A 16,739-nucleotide genomic window follows, 5' to 3' on the forward strand; every position below is an offset into this window, starting at 1 on the left:
CTGTGCCCCGCAAATGCAGCCAACTGTGCCCCATCAATTGCAGCCTTTGTGCCCATAATATGCAGCCACTCTGCCTGGCACTTACCGCATTGTGGTGGTGGGTCAGGTAGCAGGTCAGGTGGTGAGCTGTGGGACGTGTAGTGCGGCGATGGATGCAGGACTCCTCCGTGCATGTCTTCTTCTTGATCTGCACGGCGGCCAATGGCCGCCTCTACCTTCAGCCAATCAGGTGCCCTATATTACATCCGGGCCTCCTGATTGGCTGAGAGGCGGTTCTGTGTTAGCAAAGCAAATTTTCATTTGCTTTGCTAACACATCTGGGTACACTGCGAGCACAATGGTTTGCGCTCGCAGTGCACCTTTTTTTAAAACCTATCAGAGCCTATGGCTCTAATCAGGTGCTTCAAAAACACCCCCCCGCCACTGTGACTCAGGCGCCCGGCGCCCCGAAAGTGTCCCAGGCGCCTGAATAGGGGTGGCTACAGCAGCTATTGATAGATTCATGCAATGCTTGAATTTATCCATAGTACACAGAGGGGGTGGCTAGAGAGAGGGGGCTGCGCCCGAGCGCCCCTAATGGACACACCGCCACTGATCACCAATACTGTGGTTCCCCCAGTCAGTATTGGCCTGCCTATCCTGGATTCTCCGGTACTGGCCCTTCCGCAACAACCTCTCTTGCATACTACTCCACCGATGGAGACGCCTACTACAGATGAGCAAGTCCTGTTTGTGCTGCAAGTCGCCATTCGGAGTCATCCAAGGGAATCTCTTGGGATGCGCTGGTGTTCGACAGTGATAAGTCCCCACCATCACCGGAACCCAGCATGGCCTATATAGCCATTCCTCGGGCACCTCCTCAACCCAAGAAAGTGCCAGTTGAAAGAACTTGCTACAAGTACAGCTGCCCAGCTGAGGCTTTCCTGCCTCAAGGCAATGTCCACTTTGGGCGAGGATCACCAGGTTGGCCCATTCATCTGCCTGAGCCCAACTTTTACGTGTGAACTGCCAGTTGCACTTTGATCAGATGTTACCTGTTAAACTTTGCATGCCTGTTAAGTTTTTTTTGTACATGTTGCCTATTTGCACTATTCTTTATTATTATTATTATTTATTTATTCTATTTCTTTTATGTCTATTTTTGTACGTTGCACTTTTGTAGGTTTTGTATGTTGTTCGCAGCCAGGCTGGCTTGCAATAAAGGAGGGGGATGCGTAGGCGGGTAGCTTACTGTATAGTTAATTAGCACCTGGCTGCCCAGGTCAGGGGGAAAGGGTTAATGTCCTTGCCACCTTTCTGCAGTGTGTTTGTGGGCTTTTTCTGGGGTCCAGCCTCCCTCCCGTGTTCTATAAAAGGGAAGAGGTCTGGGGGGCAGTAGGGGGGCTTCAGTGAACACTTGGAAAAATGTATGGGGAACACGAGATTTGCTGGGATCTGTGGTCCACTCTGGAATGCGTTTTAAGTGATAAATATCGCAAAACATAAATATTTAACTCAAATATTTATGTTTTGCGACATTTATCACTTACATTTTGCATTATTTAAAAAAAAAAAAATTATTTACCAAATACAATAAATAATTTAACGTATTTGGTAAATAACGCACTTTTTTTTTTAATTGACTAATTTTGAGATACATACAGCATGAGTTATTTAACTAAAAAGTTAATACATTATTTATCTCATTGGCCATTGGCTGAGAGCACTGATCGGGAGTCAGTCGGCTGCTGGCTTTTCAGGACATACCTACTGTACTTACACAGATGCTGAATGTCGGACTTTTTTTTTGAATCGGCAAATGTCTCCCGACATTCAGCCCGTGTGTATCCGGCTTAAAGTGTAAGTAAACCCCCCTATCGTTTTCAGACAAGGAACCGGCCATCTTTGCCTCTGTTTACTCTACAACTGCAATGATGCTGTACATGTGATCAGTTTAGACACCAGCTATTGAATGGCTTGAGAGTTTGGATGAGAGCACAACCAATGGTAGTGTTACATTTCCAGCACATGCCGGAAATGAAACTGTTCTATGGGTGCATAGGCGTGCGCACAGGGTGTGCCAGGTGTGCCTGGGCACACCCTAATCGCCTTGTGTGGTGCATATTCCCCCCTGTTTAGACCACTGATATTTCATCCCCAAGAAAATGTTACAAAATAAAATAATTTTTTAAAAAATCTAATAAAACTACTGACACTGTCCACTGCCCTACTGACACCATCAGTACATATACACATGCATATGTATTTGAACTTTGGGGTGCACAGTGCACACCTATGTATGGGTGGGTTTACTTCCGCTTTAAGTGTCTTAAACAATGTATTGTGTTGTATTTGTATTAAAGTTTTTAAAAGGCTAAAACACATAGATAAAGTGATTTACATTAAAGTAAGTAGAAGTATGCAGACCAACAGTACTAACATCTCCTTTTGAAAATGTGAATCGATTGTTTGGTTGTCAAACTGATCTGGAGGGTTCAATCCTTACTGATTGATAGACTCAGAAGAAGTACGCAGATGATGAGTTCTGACTTTTTATTCTGTATGCTGGTTCTGGGTCCACAACTATTGAAACCAGAGACAGCCAGGCATCTAGAATTTTAGGTAATGGCCGTTCACAGCCCTAGACTTCTCTCAGTATACACTAGATTTCCTTCGAAATAGTCACATACGTCGGCACAATGGTAGCAGTGGGCAAATGAGCGTACCTGTATGTCCCCTTTAATTGGCAGGGCTAGCTAATTAAAGGGGACGAACAGCCCTTGATTTCTTTCAGTATACACTAGATTTCCTTCAAAATAGTCACATTAACCACTTGCCAACCGCCACACGCTGATATACGTCGGCACAATGGCAGCAGTGGGCAAATGGGCGTACCTGTACGTCCCCTTTAATTGGCGGGGCTAGCGGGCACGCCCGCCACGTACAGCGCGACCGTGCCCACGGGACCGGCGGACTCGATGTCCGCCGGTCTCCCGCCGATCGTGTCACAGAGCAGCAGAATGTGGAAGTGCCTATGTAAACAAGGCATTTCCCTGTTCTGCCTTGTGTCATGACAGAGATCACTGCTCCCTGTCATCGGGAGCAGTGATCGCTGTCATGTGAGTGGAAGCCCATCCCCCCAGTGTCATTTACACAGTAATCAGTGCATTTTTATAGCACTGATCACTGTATAAATGACAATGGTCCCAAAATAGTGTCAAAAGTGTCTGACGTGTCTGCCATAATGTCGCAGTCATGATAAAAATCGCAGATCGCCGCCATTATTAATAAAAAAATAATAATAATAAAAATGCGATAAAACTATCCCTTATTTTGTAGACGCTATAACCTTTGCGCAAACCAATCAATATACGCTTATTGCGATTTTTTTTACCAAAAATATGTAGAAGAATACATATCAGCCTAAACTGAGGAAAAAATGTGTTTTTTTATATATATTTTTGGGGGATATTTATTATAGCAAAAAGTAAAAAATATTGCTTTTTTTCATAATTGTCGCTCTTGTTTTGTTTATAGCTCAAAAAATAAAAACCACAGAGGTGATCGAATACCACCAAAAGAAAGCTCTATTTGTGGGAAAAAAATTTTGTTTGGGTACAACATGGCATGACTGCGCAATTGTCAGTTAAAGCGACGTAGTGCCAAATCACAAAATGTGATCTGGTCAGGAAGGGGGTGAAATCTTCCAGGGCTGAAGCGGTTAATATTTAGAGCTAAATACATATACAAGACTATGGGTTCACATAATCAGATAAAGCTTCATGGTTCTGATTATACCAGCCTTTTTTCTGCTATCTACACATCTGTTAAATGATAGTTTCCTCCCTTGTTTCTAGCATCTAATCTCTAAATAACCGAGTTTTTTTATTGGTCATAACTAGGAAAATTGAAGTGCTATGATTATGACAGTTTTAGTTGGTACTAAACATTTTACAATCTCTCTTAGCAAATAGGAAGGTGGTGAAACACTGTCCTGAATGACGTTCTGAACAAAACCAAAATAAAAGGGGAAACTGGTATCTTCCTTTACTAGACAGCTGTTGGTGGACATCAGAACACTTTTCTGGTAAGTATTCTAACTATTAGCCTTATATTATAAACTGCAGAACAGCAGACAATAAGAGAAAGTTTCAGCAACTCTTTGTTTAGCTATAATGAATATATTAAAATTAAAGATGCTTTCATTTTATAAATGATTACATTTTACTAGTATATTAATAATAATATTATTATTATTGATATAATAAAAAAGATAACATTGTTTCTAATTGTGATAGTATTAATCTCCTGAAAGTGTACTATTGCTTTTGCATTTTTTTTTTTTTTTTTTTAGAGCAAATTCTTTAAAAGTTATTTTAAGTTATAAAAAACATTAAGAACGTGGTCATTATTATATCTATATTTTTACAACGACTGGTATTGCTTTTAAAAAAAATAAATAAATAAAAGAACAAAGCTTTTTAGAAAAGACAAAATGCTATTTTAAGGTGAAACAAAATTAGTCTAAATCGGAATTGATTTAATTCTGCATTAGTTATAACTGTTCACCAAATATTCCCTGCAGATATCTATATCATAAATGACTGCATATTACACATTTGCAGGGTGTTAACATTGAGCATCTTATAAATGTGGCAAATGTTGCTTGAGTTGGTTGTTTTTAAAATTTTAGTATTACAGGGAAACATAGAAACATAGAAGAGTGACAGCAGAAAAAAAGACCAAGTTAATTGAGTCTGAATCATTTTTATTTTAATTTATATATTTTTTTTTTATATATATAATTGAATTTATATGATATATAATTATGCTTTTGTTTTGTTTTGTATACAGTAGATCTATGTAGATGTATGTTTGTCCCAAACATATTTGAATCCACTTACTGTTGACTAACTCTGCTGGAAGTCTTTTCCAAGCATCAACTACTCCTTTGGTAAAATAATATTTTCTAAGATTAGTTTTGAACTTTCCTCCTGCTTGTTTGGGATCATGTCCCTGTGTTCTGAATCTTGGATTTTGTACAAATCCAGCCAAGTCTATGTCTTTTAAGTTTTGGATATAGTGGGGAAGGATAAGAACCTCTGTCATGTTTTTCCACTACTCTTGACCTTGTTAAAGAGATTCTCCCTCACTTGGGCTAAAGCTGGCTATGCGCGTTCATTTTTTTTACTGTCAGCAGGCGGAATGAAAAAGAAGTTAACATATTTCCTTGCTTGTGTAGATATCCTTCTACACAAACAAGGTGCATGGAGGATCACCCCCCCCCCCATTGTATTCTTAGGCTTAACCATTTCAGCCCCGGACCATTTGGCTGGCTTACCTAAGACCAGAGCGTTTTTTTTTTTTGCAATTCAGCACTGTGTCGCTTTAACTGACAATTGCGCAGTCGTGCTACGTGACTCCCAAACAAAATTGACGTCCTTTTTTCCCCACAAATAGAGCTTTCTTTTGGTGGTATTTGATCACCTCTGCGGTTTTTATTTTTTGTGCTATAAGCAAAAGAAGAGCGACAATTTTGAAAAAAAAACGCAATATTTTTTACTTTTTGCTATAATAAATATCCCAAAAAATATATAAGAAAACATTTTTTTTTTCTTCAGTTTAGGCTGATACGTATTCTTCTACACATTTTTGGAAAAAAATCGCAATAAGCGTTTATTGATTGGTTTGCGCAAAAGTTATAGCGTCTACAAAATAGGGGTTAGTTTTATGGCATTTTTATTAATCATTTTTTTTTACTAGTAATGGCGGCGATCCGCAATTTTTATCATGACTGCGACATTATGGCAGACAGATCAGACACTTTTGGTGCTATTTTGGGACCATTCACATTTATACAGCGATCAGTGCGATTACAAATGCACTGATTACTGATCTTAAAGGGCAACGTACAGGTATGTTTATATACCTGTACGTGCCCTTCTTCTGACGTATATCGGCGTGAGCTGGTTGGCAAGGGGTATCTTCCTTTACTAGACAGCTGTTGGTGGACATCAGAACACTTTTCTGGTAAGTATTCTAACTATTAGCCTTATATTATAAAATGCAGAACAGCAGACAATAAGAGAAAGTTTCAGCACCTCTTTGTTTAGCTATAATGAATATATTAAAATTAAAGATGCTTTAATTTTATAAATGATTACATTTTACTAGTATATTATTAATATTATTGTTATTGATATATAAAAAGATAACATTGTTACTAATTGTGATAGTATTAATCTCCTGAAAGTGTACTATTGCTTTTATTGATTGGTTTGCGCAAAAGTTATAGCGTCTACAAAATAGGGGTTAGTTTTATGGCATTTTTATTAATAATTTTTTTTTTTTTTTTTACTAGTAATGGTGGTGATCTGTGATTTTTATCATGACTGCGACATTATGGCGGACAGATCGAACACTTTTGGCGCTATCTTGGGACCATTCACATTTATACAGCGATCAGTGCGATTCAAAATGCACTGATTACTGATCTTAAAGGGCAACGCACAGGTATGTTTATATACCTGTACGTGCCCTTCTGCTGACGTATATTGGCGTGAGCTGGTTGGCAAGGGGTTAATGTACATGGGACGTTTTACAACCTCTCCTGAATGATTTAACTTGACAGATAGTAACCGATGTTTAAAAACATCCGTTTTGTCGCGTTTACATGCCACATTTAGCCCCGTTTGCGTTTAGAAGCGTTTTACATTTTAAATCTTTTTTTCAAATAGTCAAAAATTAAAAACGCCTGTAAACAAAAAAAATGCAGCTAAACGCGAGTTACCGTATTTATAGGCTGTTACAGGCATTTCAAATGCCTCTGAACATCTGTCCTGAATGCATTTTTTTGCTTTTCAAAAAATGCTTCTAAACTCAACTGCCTAGAAATGTGTAAATGTACTGATAAGATAACATAGAGGAGAGTTCAGGGGTAGCTGAAAAAAACACTCAACTGTTCCTAAACGTCCATTTACCAGCCGCAGTGTACATGAAGCCTAATGCCCCGTACACACGATCAGACTTTCCGACAACAAAACCATGGATTTTTGTTCGAAGGTTGTCTACACACATACACACGGTCACACAAATGTTGGCCAACAATTAGGAACGTGGGAACGTGGTTATGTACAAGACATACGACGAGCCGATAAAAAGGAAGTTCAATAGTCATGTGAAATCTCCATTATGAACGCTAGTTTTACAAGACCGAGCGCTTCCGGCTCGTACTTGATTCCGAGCATGCGTGAACTTTTGTGCGACGGACTTGTGCACACATGATCCAAAAGTCCGACAAGAGAGTTTTGTTGGTGGAAAATTTGAGAACCTGCTAGCCAACATTTGTTGGCGGAAAGTCCGCCAACAAATGTTCGATGGAGCATACACACGGTCAGACTTTCAGCCAACAAGCTCACATCCAATATTTCCCATCGGAAAATCTGATTGTGTGTTCGCAGCATAAGAGTAGCGCTAGCTGCTGTCAGAATACAATGATCAGTGGCTGCAGCTGATTGTTAGCTGCCTCTGATTAAAGAAATATTTCCAGCATGCCCCTTTGACAGACGTTAATTAAATTATCAACTTCGGTCAAGTGGGGGGCATCTACACACTGATCAAAATTCGTCCGGTCCCTGCTGAACTGAATTTTGCTTAGTATATTACCAGCCTTTTTTTACACTTGTGGCAGACCTTATCCCCCCTCAGAAAAGTGACTTGTGGTGGAACGCTTTTCAGAGACATTTGACAGTCTCCTCCCAGGCTGTTTTAACCCTGTAAAGTCCACACCACCATACAGGGCAGTTGTGACATGGTCCTATTCACATAAATGCGTCACATTCAGCAGCGGTACTGCCCACCAAATGTGACAGGGTGTATAATTTTGTCTGCGGCCACATAGCAAAGCATTACAGCCATGACATATAGTATGTATAACCCAGTATGACTGCCTTTGCAGCTTATGGGGGGCAGTAAAAATGCAGCTAAACTGCCTTTTTTTTGTGTGTAAACAAGCCCTTAAAGTGTTTGTAAAGGTTAAATAAATAAATAAAAAAAAAAAAAAAAAAAAAATATATATATATATATATATATATATACACAGCCCTGATCCTTCTCTTCTTGGGTCCCCCCGCTGGCTCTCCTGGCCCCTCCCCCCTGCTGAGTGCCCCCATAGCAAACTGCTTGCTCTGGGGGCAATCGTGCATGCCTGCTCCCAAGCTGCTTCTATGAGACACACAGAGCGTGGCTCAGCCCCGCCCCCACTCCCTCCTCACTGGCTGTAATTGACAGCAGCAGGATCTAATGGATCCTGCTGCTGTGTCTCATCCAATGAGGAGGCAGAGACACGGGAGGGCTGTGGCTCTCATGCACATCGCTGAGTTGGGATCAGGCTCAGGTGAGTATAAGGGGGGGGCTGCGGGGGGAGCAGCACCCTGAAGGTTTTTTTTACCTTCATGCATAGCATTCATGAAGGTAAAAAACCTTCAGCCTTTGGAACCACTTTGACTCACAATGACAACAATTACACCAAAAGTGGGGGGGGGGGGATCTGCAACATGGAAACAGCCAACAAAAATCTGACAGGGGCTCTAGCCTTTCCTTATTTTTCAAAAAAATATTTCGCACACTTCCTCCCTGGTGATAATAAATATGGCAAAACCTCTCCAAAACTTGTGACCCAAAAAGACAAAATTTAGGCTACGTTCAGATAGAGAGGTACAGTCCAACTAGACAGCTGTGAGTTAGGCTACTTTCACACTGAGGCAGGCGGGCACTGGCGGTAAAGCAGCGCTATATTTAGCGCTGTTTCACTGTCGTTTTAGCTGCTAGCGGCTGAAAAAGGGTTAATACAGCGGCACTTTGCCGGCGGGTTTGCAGCGCTGCCCCATTTTTTTCAATAGGAAGGGGCGCTTTAGGAGTGGTAAATACACTGCTCCTACAGCGATCCAAAGATGCAGGTTGCATGACTTTTTAGACCGCCCTGCAAGCACACAGTTCCAGTATGAAAGTCCTTGGGGCTTTCACATTGGAGTGCATTGAGCCGCTCTTTCAAGGCGCTTTGCAGGTGCTATTTTTAGCACTTTAGTGACTGCAAAGCCCCTGAGTGTGAAAGGGGCCTAACTCCTACTCCTAGTTACTACTTTTACTCCTTGTGATGTTGGTGAAAAGGACATATAGAGAGAATTAACCTCTCAGGGCACACAGAAAGCAAAACAAACTTGACAAGGGTTCTAACTCATCACCAATGTTCCCAAATCTAAAAAAAAGTTTAAGCTTTAGTTATACTTTAAGAAAAAGGTTGTTAGACATATACTAATCTATATGCTTGTACAAGGTCCATGAAGACAGTCAGGCAACTAGCATTTTCAGTAATGGCAGCCCTTAGATTTCCTTCAGTATAGATTTCCTTCAGTATAGACTTCCTTTATCCTAATCACATATTTTTTTTACAGCTAAAAACACATATTACAGACTATGGATTCATTTTAAATAGGCCAGATGAAGCCCCATGGTGTTAAATACCCCATCCAAAAGACCTACCCCCCGCTGCCAATTCCCATCTGGCTTCTTACCTAACCTCAAGCTTTTATCACATATTGAAGAATTTTTACCCCTTTTATTATTCTATATTAATCTATCCCTGCATGAATAATGAAAAAGCTTAATCTTGATATTTGAGTATTTGTGTCATTTAAAGGTTAACTAATATTATCAGTAGCCTCTGGTCACTTAACTACACCAGTCTGGCATAAGATGCCTATAATAATTGCAGCTTAGATATGTTACAGTAGAAAGCAAAACTATAATAAGCAAAATAATGAGAAACAACATGATCTGTTATTTCTTTTATTTCAAGAAGCACTGCTCTGACTGTATTCTGACAAGTGGCTAACTCCATACACTTGCTATTTTTTTTATAGGTCTTCAAAGAAACTAGACCTGTGTGGTTAATTCACCATGAATAATACAGATGGCAACAACAATGTCATCAACTATGACAGTGACGCCTATGATGGCCTTGATGACATACTTATTAGCGTCCTTAATGGAACTGAATCTTCTCCCAAGGATCCACAACTTTACAGCATTTCCCCCGTGGGTTGGTTTGCAATAGTCGTGTACTGCATAGTGTTTGTCCTTGGTGTTCCTGGCAATGGTCTGGTGGTGTGGGTAACCACCTTTGAAATGAAAAGAACAGTGAACTCAGTTTGGTTCCTAAACCTGGCAGTGGCAGACCTTCTGTGTTGTTTTGCAGCACCATTTTCAATCATGTGGATAGCCCTTGGATACTGGCCACTGGGTCTTTTTGCCTGCAAGACTATCCCTTCTATATTATTGGTCAACATGTATTCTAGTGTCCTTCTACTCACTATGATCAGTATTGACCGTTGTGCCTTGGTCCTCAAACCTGTGTGGTGCCAAAACAAGAGAACCGTGAATAAAGCATATGTGGCATGTTTGGTCATATGGATCTTGGCCATCATTCTGAGCAGTCCTTCCTTTGTGCATCGACAAATAACTGAGAAGAATTCTGGAAAACATAGTTGTGTCTATGATTATTCTTCCCTTAATGATCATAAACAGAAGGTGGAGAATTTTATTGCTATTTTCCGATTATTGATGGGTTTTGTCATCCCATTTGTGGTCATTACTGCTTGCTACAGTGTGCTTTTGGGGAAAGTAAGTGGACGATACACCCAATCTACTAAGACATGGAAGGTGATCCTCATTGTGATTATTGGGTTTTTTGTTTGCTGGCTTCCATACCATGTCGCTGGACTCATCCTAGCTGTGCATAAAACCGACTCAAAGTTATATGAATCATTCGAAAATTTGGATGCAATTTTCATCGCACTGGCCTTTGTCAACAGTTGCATAAACCCAATTATTTATGTGCTAGCAGGTCGGGAGTTCAAAAGCAAGTTCAAAAGATCCATTAGGCTTATTCTTAAGAATGCCTTGGCAGAAGATGTGAGTTCGTTTGACTCTAAAAAGTCAAAGTTAACTAGTGAAACCAAAAACACAGAGGCTTCTGTGTAGGACACAACTAAAATTGTTCACTATCTGTTACATCTAGCAACAACAAATACAATCAAACAACTGTATTATTTGATCCATTGCCCTTCCTGACCACATCAGTTTTGTTTTGCAGTATGGGGGAGGATACTTGAACTTGTACAGTAAAGCTGCCTAAAACTATTAACGGAAAGTTGCATGATCTAGTCACCCAACCCAATTGGATGGACTATAAAGTGACTATGTAATGAAAGGGCAGCCTGCCTGTTGTCTGTCTTTTCCACAAGGATAGGGCAGTTTGTAACACCTGTTTCCCTCTTTGATAAATGGCACCGGTGTAAACAGATCAGCCCCCAACTTCTGTGAGTCAGTTCAAATTAGATAAGCTTTATTGACACGTGCTATACACACGTGTGGGATCAGCTTACAAGCCAAAAGACAGACAAAACCCCTTAAGATTGTATAGATTTTATACACTGCATATCAAGATTAGGATCAGCTCCTAACGTAATTGATTATAATTAATTACTTCATATTTATCCAATCATAAAACAGCATTACATGAAAGTCCACGTCCATTAGATGTCCTTCAGATAAGACTGGCAGATTTTGTGGCTTCTCATGTCTGATGATATCCTTGGCATCATGCCTTGGGTCATGAGAAGATGACTTTACAAAATTTCCCTCATGAATAAATTTACTAAGTTTAATATCTGTCCAGACTTGGTTTTTACTTAGGTTTTAATATATGTCTGTGCCCTAAAATTATGTCATCCCTCAGATGGCTCACACTGTTATAAAATGGCATGTAATGAGTGATTCAGCAGGGATCATCTGTAATTAACCTACACCCTGGATGTGTTTGCCATTGCTTCTCTGCTGATCCGAGTCCTCACACTCATAAGCTGATTATTCATGTTTATATGATTTATGGGTGATAAAGGTATCAGAATGTCCATGGGTTCTCATCTGGTGTTTTACAGCAAGTGTGACATTAGACTCTGTATTGGCTAATTTTTTTATGTTAAAGTGATTTTTGCATCAGTAAGGGTAGTTTTAGATGTGTGTCTAAATCTCCCTTGCCACCGAAGCCCGATCTGCTTTCAGATCAACCTTCAGAGGCTACTGACAGGCGCCTCCTCACCACCTGTTTAGCCATTTTTGCCATCAATCGGGCGTTTGCGGCGCTTCCCCATTGACTTGCATGTGCAGCGTTCAGCTGCATGTATGTTAATAAACTCTATACAAAATGTAGCGCATAAAAAATCGACAAATGGTGATGAAATGTAGTCACAAACACCCCAAATCTATCGACCGGGTGTAGTGAATACCACAGAAAATGTTGCAAAGTCCATATATCATAAAAAAGTGAAAAAATGAAGATCTCCAAGTGAATGTGCACATGAAAAAAGTCACTGGCAACGGGAATGTTCCAAATGTGGACAAGAGACTAAGTTAGTCAGTACATGGAAACGGCTTCAACCAACATGAACTCTTACCGGATCCTGTGGACTCCCCTGTCTTATGACATGGAGTCATACAGACATTGTGCCACTCAGGGCATATAGACCGATATCCAGACTGTCAGGGCTCACAGATGCCAATTTCCCAAGTACGCGCAGAGTCGTCAAATGGGTCTTCACAATGGATGTAGACGGGATTCTGTCGGCTGGAATATGTTGCTTGTGACAAAGGTGGGGCATTTACTTCTTTCCCGGTGTTTTCAGAGTTCATGCCTACCATTCTCTGATTTGATGCCGTTGTTGGTTGAAGCCGTTTCCATGTACTGACTAACTTAGTCTCTTGTACACATTTGGAACATTCCCATTGCCAGTGACTTTTTTCATGTGCACATTCACTTGGAGATTTTCACTTTTTTCACTTTTTTATGATATATGGACTTTGCAACATTTTCTGTGGTATTCACTACACCCGGTCGATAGATTTGGGGTGTTTGTGACTACATTTCATCACCATTTGTCCATTTTTTATGCGTTAAATTTTTGATAGAGTTTATATTGTTGTTTGTCACATTGTATGTAGCTGCTTTTTTCATCAGTTAGCGCAGTGTTTCTTTCCCATTTTCACCATGTATGTTAATAAAGCATGATTATCAGTGATCCCAGACATTACTGGTGTCACATAGTGGAACAATAGCAATCAGGGCAAATTTTCTGAGTGGGACAACCTATAGACCATAAAGCATCTTTGTCATATACCATCTCATGTCTATGGATATCCTTATAGTCTGAAATATACCATACAGTCAGTTGGGGACACCTTGTGCAATTTAGTTGCAAAACAGATCTCCATTGAATAGCACATGAAGAGAAATGAAACCGTGGTATTTGTACAGCCAGTAACATGTAGATGAACTATATTATGAGGGATCCTGTAACATAAAACACTAGTTTAGTGTACTGTAATATAGGTTTTATATGTATATGTTTATTTTAAAAACATGCTGTAACAGACATTCTGATGCATGTCCATATGCATACAGACCCCCTTCGTTTGTTTTTGGCAGATTGGATTGGAGTGGATGTAGGCAGGTGTAAACGGACACAAGTCTGTTTATATCTACCACTCCATAGAGGACAATGGAGGGTCTGATCGGGTCCGCCTGAAAAACAGACCCGATCAGACCAATCGGTGCCAGGATGAGCGGGGATCCACTTTCTGCAGTTTCAGATTTTTAATGTGCTGCAGACATGTTCTTTTAACACACTCCTGCCTGCAATAGCAGCCAGAAGTGTGTGTACTTTTGTAAATCCAAATGTTGGCTGATCACTTCCACAACCGCTATGATGTGCCACCCCCCTGCCACCTAGTCACATATATGCCATCACATAGGGGCTGTATAAACAAGAAAATCCCGGACTCTGCTGCACTCTGAAAAACGATCATCTTTATTCCATGATAAAAACAACAAAAGTCATCCACACAGACAGGAGATAGCAATAGCTAACGCGTTTCACATACAAAGATGCTTACTCATAGCTTAAGTGTGAATAAACACATTTACAAATATATAGGTAGAACAATTAGAAACCACCAATAAGAGAACTAGTGGCAATTACTCAATTAATTGCCACTAGTTCTCTTATTGGTGGTTTTTCTAATTGTTCTACCTATATATTTGTAATTGCGTTTATTCACACTTTAGCTATGAGTAAGCATCTTTGTATGTGAATTGTTTTAGCTATTGCTATCTCCTGTCTGTGTGGATGACTTTTGTTGTTTTTATCATGGAATAAAGATGGAATAAAGATGATCGTTTTTCAGAGTGCAGCAGTCCGGGATTTTCTTCTTCATACAGACTTGCGCACAGTCTGCACCTGATTCTCATCAAGGGTGGATCATTTTCTAAACCATTGTCCGCAGAGCTTGTGGAGCGGCATTAACTTTGCATCACATAGGGGCTATTGGTTTCCTATGAGATAACAATAAAGTCATGAAACAAAAAATAATAAATATATTTTAAAAAGTTTTAACTGTTTAAATGGACACATAAACAATAATAAATTTTTTTTAGAGGCCTCCCCCCATCCCCCCCCCCCCACACATACATACAAAAACACATGTGCTAGGTCACCTAGGTAGGAAAATGGTGTTTGTCCTACACATACATCACTGCGCACATCAGTATGGGGGCAATAATTTTAATTCTAAAATGATGACCTACTGTGGCGAGATAGAGAGATGTAGATCCAGCCAGCACGGCACCATCATCGCCCACTCAAGCCCCTCCCCTCCATGAATTTGACAAAAAGGGGCTGAGCATGGGTGACCTTAAAGCAGAGTTCCACCCAAAAATGGAACTTCCGCTTATCGTGTTTCTCCCCCCCTTTGGTGTCACATTTGGCACCTTTCAGGGGGTAGGGGGGGAGCAGATACCTGTCTAATACAAGTATTTGCTCCCACTTCTGGTGATAGATCGCGATCTACGCCATGTCTGGCCCCTCCTTTGCCCTCCCCCCCTCGCTGCCTTCTGGGAGAGACACAGGTCCCAGAAGACAGCAGGGACCAGTGAGGACACGCAGCGTGACTCGCGCATGTGCAGTAGGGAACCAGGCTGTGAAGCCGTAAGGCTTCACTTCTTGATTCCCTTACTGAAGATGGCGGCGCCTCCACCCGGGAGCCAAGGGGACGGATTGGCTTCGGGAGAGGACATCGCAGGCACCCTGGACAGGTAAGTGTCCATATTTTTAAAGTCAGCAGCTGCAGTATTTGTAGCTACTGACTTTTAAAAAAAAAAATTTCGGAGGAACTCTGTTTTAAAATTACGCTCCCCCTGAAAAGAGTTCTGCAGACATCCATGCATATAGATGGAATCATTAATCATTATTTATGACAATTATCTGTGTAAAATTAACAGGTTGTAAGGAGGGCGAGGGGCACTTTTTTTTTAAGGAATTTTGTTAGTAAAGGTAATTTTTTGTAAAATTGTGAGTGCACTTTAACCTCTCATATTATTTTTTGCATGTTATTGATCTGTCTATTTCAGAGTCACATCCATCCTTTTGATATTTCGGTGGCACCAGGGGATGCAACGATTAAAGTGGATCTTCACTGCATCGGAACACCAGAAACCAAAAACACTAGTTAATTCATTTTTAATATTCAAAGCAAATTCCCCAACCCATCCATGTCTCTATGCTTTATTTTGTTGAGAAATAATTTGAAAAACTCTCCCCTAGCATTTCTGGCTGTAGCCATCTTCAGTAAGGACAGATGATTCATGTAGCATTTACTTCCTAGAATCCATCTGCCCTTAGCTCAAGCGTGCATGCAGGAGAGTGTGCTTAGCTGAGAAAACCCCTTCTCTTCTCCTGAAGACTCCTGGGATATATGACATTTGCCTAGGCAAGAAACCAGGAAGTAATTGAAGAAAGGTAAAAAAAAAGTTTTAAACAGGTTAATATAATATACCTTCCTATCTATTTACTAATGCTAGCAGTGTTAAAAATAATCAATGCTGATTGAGAGAGTGAAGTTCCACTTTAAGGTTTATTGGAACATTTTTTATTATTGTTGCTCTACCCCTTAAAAAGCTGATATAAGTAAACAGAGGGTGCCCTGCTAAGTACAATGAGATTTGGGACCATTGTCTTTAACTCAATTGTGTAACTTCTGTCCCCTCTGAAATGATTGTTAACAGATATTGACTTTGTGTGGAAATGAAACAACCTTGAAAAGACATCTCTGCCACATCTGCCACAGTACCCAAGGTGCAGTGAACCCCCTTTTTTAATAACCGATGGATCATACTGTTTATGCTTACTTTGTTTATCCATATATCTATAATGCAAGATTAACCTCTGTGCAACCTACCGTATATTACGCCCAATCAGGTGTTTATGTATTGAATATTGTATGTAATATGTATTGTGTTGCCATTAATGTAAATTGATATTGTACTATATTGTACCCTGTTTTCCATCTCTGTGTAACAACTTTTCAATAAAGACGTTTTATTTTTCAGTAAAAAACGGGCATTCTCATCTGTGTGCTTGTTCTTGGTTACCTGCTCAAGTTATTAGACCCCTTTCACACGGGCTGTCATCACTTTGGCTCTGAGGAAGAGGATCCTCTCTCGAAATACGTTAGCCACCCTGCAATAGGGATGAACCACCCCCTGGTTCGGTTCACACCAGAACCTGCGAATGGACCGAAAATTTGCGCAAACTTTAGAACCCCATTGAAGTCTATGGGACTCGAATGTTCGAAATCAAAAGTGCTAA

General features: G+C 40.3%; 1 protein-coding gene across 2 annotated transcripts; it reads left to right on the forward strand.

Moving 5' to 3' along the window:
- The first annotated feature begins 3,949 nt into the window (after window positions 1-3,949).
- Window positions 3,950-16,487, forward strand: LOC141107936 (C5a anaphylatoxin chemotactic receptor 1-like). 2 transcript variants are annotated; one of them, XM_073599015.1, is made up of 3 exons: window positions 3,950-4,066; window positions 9,900-10,950; window positions 15,503-16,487. In XM_073599015.1, the coding sequence occupies exons 2-3, from the start codon at window positions 9,937-9,939 to the stop codon at window positions 15,602-15,604; spliced, it is 1,116 nt and encodes a 371-aa protein (XP_073455116.1). In that variant the 5' UTR covers window positions 3,950-4,066; window positions 9,900-9,936; the 3' UTR covers window positions 15,605-16,487. The 2 variants fall into 2 exon arrangements, with proteins under 2 accessions (XP_073455116.1, XP_073455115.1); XM_073599014.1 differs by lacking the exon at window positions 3,950-4,066 and adding an exon at window positions 5,890-6,009.
- The last annotated feature ends 252 nt before the right edge of the window (window positions 16,488-16,739 follow it).

The sequence above is a fragment of the Aquarana catesbeiana genome, linkage group LG09 (assembly GCF_042186555.1).
Source record: "Aquarana catesbeiana isolate 2022-GZ linkage group LG09, ASM4218655v1, whole genome shotgun sequence".
In the NCBI taxonomy this organism is placed as follows: domain Eukaryota; kingdom Metazoa; phylum Chordata; class Amphibia; order Anura; family Ranidae; genus Aquarana; species Aquarana catesbeiana.